This window comes from Suricata suricatta, chromosome 16, assembly GCF_006229205.1.
Source record: "Suricata suricatta isolate VVHF042 chromosome 16, meerkat_22Aug2017_6uvM2_HiC, whole genome shotgun sequence".
Lineage (NCBI taxonomy): Eukaryota > Metazoa > Chordata > Mammalia > Carnivora > Herpestidae > Suricata > Suricata suricatta.
Window position 1 is genome coordinate 39,318,680 of NC_043715.1, and position 9,396 is coordinate 39,328,075.

Below are 9,396 nucleotides of genomic sequence, written 5' to 3' on the forward strand. Positions count from 1 at the left end.
TGCACACACCGCGCTGCGTCTCTCATTCCAGTCCAGCCTCACAGGGTTCTTTCTGGCGTCCCCGTTGCTCTTCTGGACACCTGTTCCCGACAGCAGGAAGCCTGTGCACTCACTTGATTAATCCTAGTTTTCACAGAGAAGGAATTCTGGAATTGCTCACCTACAATCCTATGAAAAACAAGGTTGCGCTTGGCCTTAGCGCATGCAACCAAAACTATTCCAAGGCCACTCAGGGCGGAGGTTTTCTTCCCCACCCCTGTTCCTTGTGATGATGTTACTCACTTGCAGTGAGGTTCATTTGTTACTCTTTGCAGAGCATTTTGGGTCCCCCCACATCCTTGTCAATTTCACATCGCTTATTTTATATTTCCTTGCTTATTTTTCTCTTTGGTAAAAGTAACAAAACATGGGCTCTTGGGCCGGTCTTGTCAAAATCTTTAAACAAGTTCTTTACAGACTTCTTTCTTAATGCTTTTCCAGCAGGTCTCTTTCCCTCTGTGTGTGGCCCTGTGCAGATGGCTAACTTGTTCTTACTTCCCGGTGGGGGAGAGCAGAGGCATGCTTATTAGCACAGAGAACTTAGAGCAGGTGCATGAGATCAACATTTTCAGGAAAAGAAGAACAGGGCGCACCATCCAGTTCCAGCTCTCTAAGGAAGCACAAGGTGTTTTTTTCTTTTTTTACCTGGCTTTTTTTTTAAATTTTTAATATTTTATTTACTTTTGAGAGAGAGAGAGAGACAGCATGAGCAGGGGAGGGTCAGAGAGAGAGGGAGGCACAGAATCTGAAGACGGGCTCCAGGCTCTGAGCTAGCTGTCAGCACAGAGCCTGATGCGGGGCTTGAACCCACAAACCATGAGATCACGATCTGAGCCAAAGTCGGATGCTCAACTGACTGAGCCATCCAGGCACCCCTACCTGGCTTTTTTTTTTTTTTTTTTTTACTCAGCAGAATTATTTTAGCTTATATCCACCTTATCCCTTTTATTGTCAAATACTTTCCCATTGTCTGGATATATTACAGTGTATTTGTTCACTTCTTTGTGGATATTTGAGTTTTGGCCAGTTTGGAGCTGTTAGAAAAGCCTGTGAATATTTATGTGCCATTCTTCCTGTGAACCCATGAATTCATTTCTCTTGGGCAAATACCTAGGAGTCAAATTTCTGGGTGGTGGTGTAGGTATTAAGAGATTGCCTGTTGTTTTCCAAAGTGGTTGACTATTTTACAATCCCGTGAACAATGTTTGAGCCTTCTGGTTCCTCCACTTCCTCTCCAACGCTTGTCTGGCCACTTTGATGGGTGTGTAGGTGTGGTGGGATCTCGTGGTTTAACTCTTCGTTCCCCTAGTGACCGGTGATGTTGCGTGTCTTCTCATAGGCTGTTGCAATCCATGTATCTTCTTTGATGAAGTATTCAGATCTTTTGCCCATTTTTGATAACCTTTTAAATTGAAATATAGTTGGTACATAACATTACATCAGTTTGAGATGTACAGCATAGTGATTTCACAGCCTGCACCGCTCTGCTCCCCGGCCGTGTGTCACGCACAACACTATTGCAATACCGTGGACGATATTCCCCATGAAACTTTTATTCCTATGACTCTTTCATTCCATAACTGGAAGCCGTATCTCCCACTCCCTTCCCCTCGTTTTGTACATTCCCTTTTCCCCATCCCCTCTGGGGACTATCAGTTCTCTGTAGTTACGGTTCTGTTTCTGTTTTTTGTTTACTCATTGGTTTTTTTACATTCAACATATAAGTGAAACCATACAGCCTATGTCTTATCTCTGACTTAGCGTAATACCTTCTAGGTCCATCAGTGGTGTTGCAAATGGCAAAATCTTATCCTTTTTATGGCTGAGTAAGATTCCATTGTATTTTACCCTTTTTAAAATGGGTTGTTTGCCATCTTTTTATTGAGTTTTGAGAGTTCTTTATACATTCTGGATACATGTCCATCTAGAGAGAAGATTTAAAAAATATTTCCTTGGAGCACCTGGGTGGCCTAGTCAGTTGAGCTTCCACCTTTGGCTCAGGTCATGATCTCTCAGTTTGTGAGTTCAAGCCCTGCCTTGGTCTCTGTGCTGACGGCTCAGAGCCTGGAGCCTGCTTCAGATTCTGTGTCTCCTCCTCTCTCTGCCCCTCCCCTGCTTATGTTCTTTTTTTCTCAATAATAGACAAACATAAAAAAAAATTCTCCCTATCTGCAGATTGCTTTTCATCTCTTTTTAAAAAATATTGCTTATTTATTTATTTATGATAGCACAAGTGGAGAAGGGGCAGAAAGAGAGGGAGAGAGAGAATCCCAGGCACGCTCCAAGCTGTCAGCACAGAGCCCAATGTGGGGGGGCTTGATCCCAAGAACCATGAGATCATGACCTGAGCTGAAATTGAGTTGGACACTTACCTGCCTGAGCCACCCAGGTGCCCCTGCTCTTCCTCTTTAACAGTGTCTTTGGAAAAGCAGAAATTTTAGGGGCACCTGGGTGGCTCAGTTGGCTACGCATCCAGCTTTGGCTCAGGGCGTGATTTCACAGTCCGTGAGTTCAAGCACCGCATCAGGCTCTGTACTGACAGCTCAGAGTTTGGAGCCTGCTTCGGATTCTGTGTCTCCCTCTCTGCCCCTCCCCTACTGTGCTCTGTCTCTGTCTCTCAAAAACAAATGTTAAAAAAAATTTTAAACAAATTTTAAATCTGATGAAGTCTGAAGTACCAGTTTTCCTTTTTAAAGTGTATTTATTTTGAGAGCGAGAGAGAATGTGTGCACGTCTGAGTACACAAGCAGGGACGGGCAGAGGGAGACGCTCGAGCAGGCGCCACGCTGTGAGCGCAGAGCCGACTCCCACGGACCCTGATATCATGACCAACTGAGCCCCCCGGCACCCTTGTCAATTTCTCCTTTTGTGACTCATGCATGGTCTTTGCGAACCCCCAAATCCTTGCTTGGCAAAGTCATGCTAGCTCTCCAGTGCTTACAAGAAGATATTTTTTCTATCTTGTGCATATTCTTCCTGTTTTTCTTAACCAGCAGGACTGGTCAGAAGTATCTATTCATCATCGCCAGGGCAAAAGTCCAGAAATTGGTTTCTATCTAATTATGTCCTATAAAATAATTTTTTCTGAAGATTTGAAATTTGGAGTTCAGTTTGGATTATCTTCTGAACAGTAACTTACTTGACTCTGTTTGTCTTATTCATGAAATGTCCGAAATTGCACAGGTCTGTGTTAACGACGATCTGGTTGCGAAGAACTTTGCTCGTTACATTTCACCCAAGGAGAATAAAAACCTTCATTCTGTAGAGAAGCTACAATTGAGTAGAAAGCCTGCGTCCTTTTCCAGTAAACTCAATCCAGCACTTACTCTTTGGCCAATGTTTTTGCAAGGAAGAGATTCTCCGGGGACAGAAAGTGAGTGCACCCTCATCAACACAGGTTTTTTTTAACTGTCTTATTTGTGTGAATCTCACTGTACTCATGCCTACTTTCCCCATATAGAGCAGAGACCCAGACTCTGAATTTAAAATTTTAACTTTAATTTTAGTGATTTTGTGACACATTTTGAGATCCTATCAATAGGATGTTTATTGTTATGAGACCAGGAAAAAACCGTTCTCAATTTCTTATTAACATGGAGCTACATTTTCAGAAGTCTCTAAGTTCATAATTTAAAGATATCGCTAAAGCAGGGTCATATGTCTACCATTTTAGACACTTAATTTTTTTTTTTTTGAGAGACAGAGAGAGACAGCACGAGCAGAGGATGGTCAGAGAGAGAGGGAGATACAGAATCTGAAGCAGGCTCCAGGCTCTGAGCTACCTGTCAGCACAGAGCCCGATGTGGGGCTCGAACCCACGAACTGTGAGATCATGACCTGAGCCGAAGCCAGACGCTTAATCGACTGAGCCACCCAGGCACCCCACTTAATTTTTTTTTTTTAATGTTTACTTCTCTTAGAGAGAGTCTGAGCAGGGAAGGGGCAGAGAGAGGAGGAGACACAGAATCCGAAGCAGGCTCTGAGCTGTCAGCACAGAGCCTGATGCAGGGCTCAAACCCATAAGCCATGAGATCATTACCTGAGCCGAAGTCAAACGCCTAACCTACTGAGCCTCCCAGGCACGCCATTTTAGGCACACTTTTTTTTTTTTTAATATTTTATTGTCAAATTGGTTTACATCCAACACCCAGTGCTCTTCCCCACAAGTAGGCACACTTTTGAAAAGTGCTATTTACTAGCAGGGAGATCTGAGAACAGTCTGTCGTGGGTTGTGGAAACACCTTTATATGTTTCTCTCTCAGTTCCGTTTTTCTTAGCTCCTTCACATGGCTTTCCTGCCCCGACATAGGCCCCCCCTGACCTTCCAGCAAAAGCGAGAGCTGAAGTAGTAGGCCAGTGAATTTGCATTTGTAGTTTGGGTTTCTTTCATGCTTTAATCCTGAATTGTGCTCTCTCTGTCAGGTTCCCATGGTGTGACTTTTCTGGCTCAGTCTCGTCAGCATCCGTGGCCCAAGGGTGGTGCTGGTGGCCTTGGGCCGACTGCTGTGGTCCTGGGTAAGTTTACGAGCTTGTGGTGTGTCATGGGCAGTGTAGGAAAGCACTCGGCTCTCTGAAGGGCTCCCGGGCTGTGTGGAAGGGCTGTGGTAACTCTGTCTCGATCTCTCGGAGCCGCTTGGGACGCTGGCCTCGCAGTCCCTGCTTAGAGGGTTTACTGAATTGAAAGAACGTACGTACCAGCATCACACGTAAAAATGGTTCATTGAGGCCCACCCACCAGTGATTATCATTTGTTCCCTGAGTACACATACGGGTTTGTGATCGATTTTTATTTTAAGCAGCAGCGCACATAAGAATGAGAGGCATGTATGTGGGTAAGAATACCCAGTCTGTAATTCCCTGCCTCGGGCGTACATACTGGATGGGACTTGAGGGGCAAGAGTGGGATCTGCCAGCTCCTCTGATTTTTGGCTCCCCCCGTGGTAATTCCTCTGCCACTCCCTTACTTGCCTCTCCCGTTGGACACACGTGTGCCTGCGGGGTGTTGTCACGCAGCTAAGCTAAAGCTCTCGCCGATGAAACGATTCCCTCCATTTAGCGTTATTTTAAATGACTTCGGTAATGTTGTTTCTCATAGAGAAATACAGATATTCAGAGTTTAAAAACCTGCCATCTTTAGTAGCTACTTACTAAAGAGTTTCCAGAGTCATTCTTTCCGGAGTTTCCAGTTGTGAGGGCGTGTATGGCGTTTTTATCTTACGGAAATGGGATTCTGCTATACATACGTCTGTGTACTGTTTTTCGGTTACATGTGGATGAAATTCTCTCTAGCTCAGATGTGTCCAGGATCACGTGGGTTAAGGATAGGAGCTCTGGCGTGAGACAGTGCGGTATCAGGGGCCCCCTCTCCTGTGTGACGTGGGGAGGCACTGCTCCATCCCAGTGACTTGACCCGCATGCAGAGCTTACGCGGCCCGGCGCCTGGCCTATGGCAGACTTGGGCACATGTGGCGCCCACCCCGTGCTGTGATGTGCCTTGTGCAGGTCTCCCAGATGAGAATTCCTGCTAAAAGGAGCCCCTGTTACCGACGGGGTGGAAATAAAAATACGTGCCTGTTGCCACCAGAGTGGGAAAATACCAGGCGTTTTACGTTATGCTTAATCGCTGCACAGCTTTCTGTCATGTGGATATATCATTATTTCAAGCAGCCCCAAATTTCTGGGCAGTAACAGTTCCCATTTTTCCTTATTGTAGTCCATGTTGGGATAGACTCCGCATGCCTTTGAAAAGGAAAAGATTGATGGGAAACTAAAGAAATGCTGATGTGGATGTAACTGGTTATCATGTGAAAAACGAAATGATTAGTGTTACTTGTCCAAACAAAGGTTTCCCTTTCCCTGTGATCATAGTGAGGTTTTCAACTGTATTTTTGTAAAGTTGATTTATTTTGGAGAGAGAGTGTGAGCGGGGGAGCAGAGAGAGGGAGACACAGAATCGGAAGCAGCCTCCAGGCTCTGAGCTCTCTGCACAGAGCCCGACTCGGGGCTCAAACTCCTGAACTGTGAGATCATGACCTGAGCCGAAGTCAGAAGCTTAACCAAGTGAGCCACCCAGGCACCCCGCAACTGTATTTTAACTCTTTGGTAGTACTTCTCCTTGAAGTTGCCTTATATTTGTTTAATGAAAGTACAATACTTTGTTAATACTTGGTTACAGTATTACAGTCAAATAGTTCAAGAATAATGGAAAGTAATTTTCTCCTTCCAGCCTCTCCTCAGCCCAGGCCGTTCCCTAGAGGTAAACCTGTATCTTACCCCTTACACCCTTATTTTGGTGTTATTTCCAAATTTTGAAACAGTTATGATTAATTTGCTATTTCTAGGCTTATCCGTTCTAGACAGTCTTGACTTCTGTGACGGACTAGCTCACACCCCTGATCGTGTGTATTTATCCATCAGACGCTCATTACTACTCAGGCGTCAGGACTGTTGCAGGGACTTAGCAGGGAAGGGAGCAGGTCTCTGCTTTCATGGGGCTTGTATTCCTTTTCTCCATGAGATTTTTATTTTAGGATAATCACAGACTTAGAGAAAAGTTGGAGACCTTGACAGAGAAGTCTCTTTGGAAAGCACGTGAGAATTAAGCTGCTGACGGGATCTCTCCCCAGTAGTTGAGTGTGTTTTTCCTGGAAACAAAGGTATTCTCAAAAATACTCAGAGCGCAGCCGGCAGAGTCGGAAAATTAACATCGACACGTCGTGATCGCGTGCGCCTCAGACCCCACGCAGGTTCGGCCACTCGATTTCTTTGTGGCGGCGGAAGGGTGCGGCTCAGCATCCCTCACTGCACTTAGCGGTTCCATCTCTCTTCTCCTTTAGTCTGGAGAGTTCCTCCGTCTTCCCTTGACTTTCATGACCTTGACCCCTTTGAGGACTGTAGACCTGTTGTTTTGTAGACTGTCTCTCAGTCGTAGAGGGTGTTTTTGTCATGATCAGATTCAGCGTATGCCGCTGTGGCAGGGGTACCTCAGAAGAGATGCGTGTCCATCTTATTCCGTCTCACCAGGTGACACAAACTTTGATTTGTCCCATTACGGATGAGTTGCTTCCTTTACTTGCTTAATTAAGGTAGCATCTGCCAGGCTTACTCTTCATCCTGTAAATATTTTGTAGGCTGCTATCATGAAACAGAAATATACCATTCCTTTTTATTTGCTCATTGATTCATATTCGTATGGATTCCTGTTTGAAACCCTGAAGTCAACCATTTCTCCAAGTTGCTCTGGCTTTTTTAATGGAGAGTGACATTCTGAAGCCAAGATCTGGGAGCTACGGGTGTTCGTTTCTGTTGTGGTGTTACTGCTCCCAGGCCCTTCTGTGGACAGAGCTGAGGACTCTGTGTATGTGTACATGTGCCTGCAGAGGTTTACATCTCTATTTTTATCTCTGTTTACCTCGTCTGTAATCTATGTACAGAAAACCAGGAGTTCACACCCACACTTCCAGTTGTGATCCTGCTGCTGGATTTATTCTAGCTTTACTCCCTCCCAAATTTGTTATACCCTCTGTGACCGAGATTCCTACCTTCTGTTATCCCTACTGTGGTTACTTCTGGGGTCAGTCCTCCTATATAAGGAACTACTCTTTGGTTTTATAAGTAACTGGTTATTATCATTACTACCACGCTTTCTGCATAGACACATTCCTCACTCCATTTGCTGACGGCACCCCATCACTCACCCCGCTCAGGGTGGTACCCTCCCTCCGCCACACACAGCGCCTGTGGATGCATTCCTCATTTCTCTCAGACCTAGATCCACCTCCACTCGGGGTCTGCGCTCCCCTGTGGGGATGCTCCTCCCTCCCACCCGTGCAAAGGCACCCTTCTCCCTCTTCTCGGCTGGGAGCCTCTCTCCTCCTCCCCCCACCCTCCCTCAGGTGCTTACCTAAGTTTACTTGGTTGGGCTGATACCCTGTGCTGTCATCACCAAGGTCTCTCCACCAGCACAGACCAGGTACCCTTTTTTCTGCCCCACCTACCAGTTTTAAGACTGAATTGTGTGAGTTTTGGCAGACTTTGTCTTTCAAGAAATAGGTCTAGTTCATCTGTGTTACCAAATTTGTGGGCATAGAGTTGTTGACAGTATTCCTTTTTTATCCTTTCAGGGTCCATGGGACCTGTAGTGATGTCTCTTCTTTCATTTCTGCTATTTGTAACTTGTTTCCTCTATGTTTTTCTTAGCCTGATAGAGGCTTAGTGTTTTGTTGATTTTTTTTTTTAAATCTATGCTATGGACTGAATTGTGTGCTCCCCAGATTCATATGTTGAAGCCCTGACCCCAGTGTGATTGGATTTAGAGATACAGTCTTTAAGAAGTAATTAGGTTAAATGAGACCATAAGAGTGGAGCCCTAGCCCGATAGAGCTGGTGCCCTTGTAAGAAGAGGAAGAGACGCCAGAGTACTCTCTCTCCTCCATAAGGGGATACAAAAGAAGGAAGCCATTTGCAAGGTAGGAAGATAGCTCTCACCATGAACAAATAAGTGGCACCCAGCCTCCAGAACTGTGAGAAAATAACTTTCTGTTGTTTCAGCCACCAGTTTATTGTATTTTGTTATGGCCTGAGCCAACTAATACCAACCAGCTGTTGGTTTTATTGATTTTCTTGATTGTTTTCCTCTTTTTCTGTGTCATTCGTTTTTGCTTTAGTTTTTATTATTTCTTCTAACTTTAGAAGAAGTCCTCCTTTTTCTTGTTTCTTAAGGTTGAAATTTATATTACTGATTTTAGAGCTGTTTGTCTTTTTTTTAATTTTTAATTTTTTTTAAATAGTTTATTGTCAAATTGGTTTCCATACACAACACCCAGTGCTCTTCCCCATAAGTGTCCTCCTCCATCACCACCACCTCTTTTCCCCCCTGCCCCCTTCCTCTTCAACCCTCAGTTCATTTTCAGTATCCAATAGTCTCTCAAGTTTTGCATCTCTCTCTCTCCCCAACTCTCTTTCCCTCTTCCCCTCCCCCTTGTCCTCCATTAGGTGTCTCCTGTTCTCCTGTTAGATCTATGAGTGCAAACGTATGGTATCTGTCTTTCTCTGCCTGACTTATTTCGCTTAGCATGACACCCTCAAGGTCCATCCACTTTCCTACAAATGGTCATATTTCATTCTTTCTCATTGCCATGTAGTACTCCATTGTGTATATATACCACATCTTCTTGATCCACTCATCAGGTGATGGACATTTAGGTTCTTACCATATTTTGGCTATTGTTGACAGTGCTGCTATGAACATTGGGGTACATGTGCCCCTATGCATCAGCACTTCTGTATCCCTTGGGTAAATCCCTAGCAGTGCTATTGCTGGGTCATAGGGGAGTTCTATGGATACTTTTTTGAGGA

General features: G+C 44.8%; 1 protein-coding gene across 1 annotated transcript in view; it reads left to right on the top strand.

Moving 5' to 3' along the window:
• Nucleotides 1-9,396, top strand: part of TDRD12 (tudor domain containing 12) — a 65,544-nt gene that overhangs the window by 15,890 nt on the left and 40,258 nt on the right. The window contains exons 7-8 of the mRNA XM_029924258.1: nucleotides 3,223-3,412; nucleotides 4,462-4,554. Of these exons, the coding sequence (XP_029780118.1) occupies nucleotides 3,223-3,412; nucleotides 4,462-4,554 (283 nt within the window). The remainder of the gene's footprint in view (nucleotides 1-3,222; nucleotides 3,413-4,461; nucleotides 4,555-9,396) is intronic.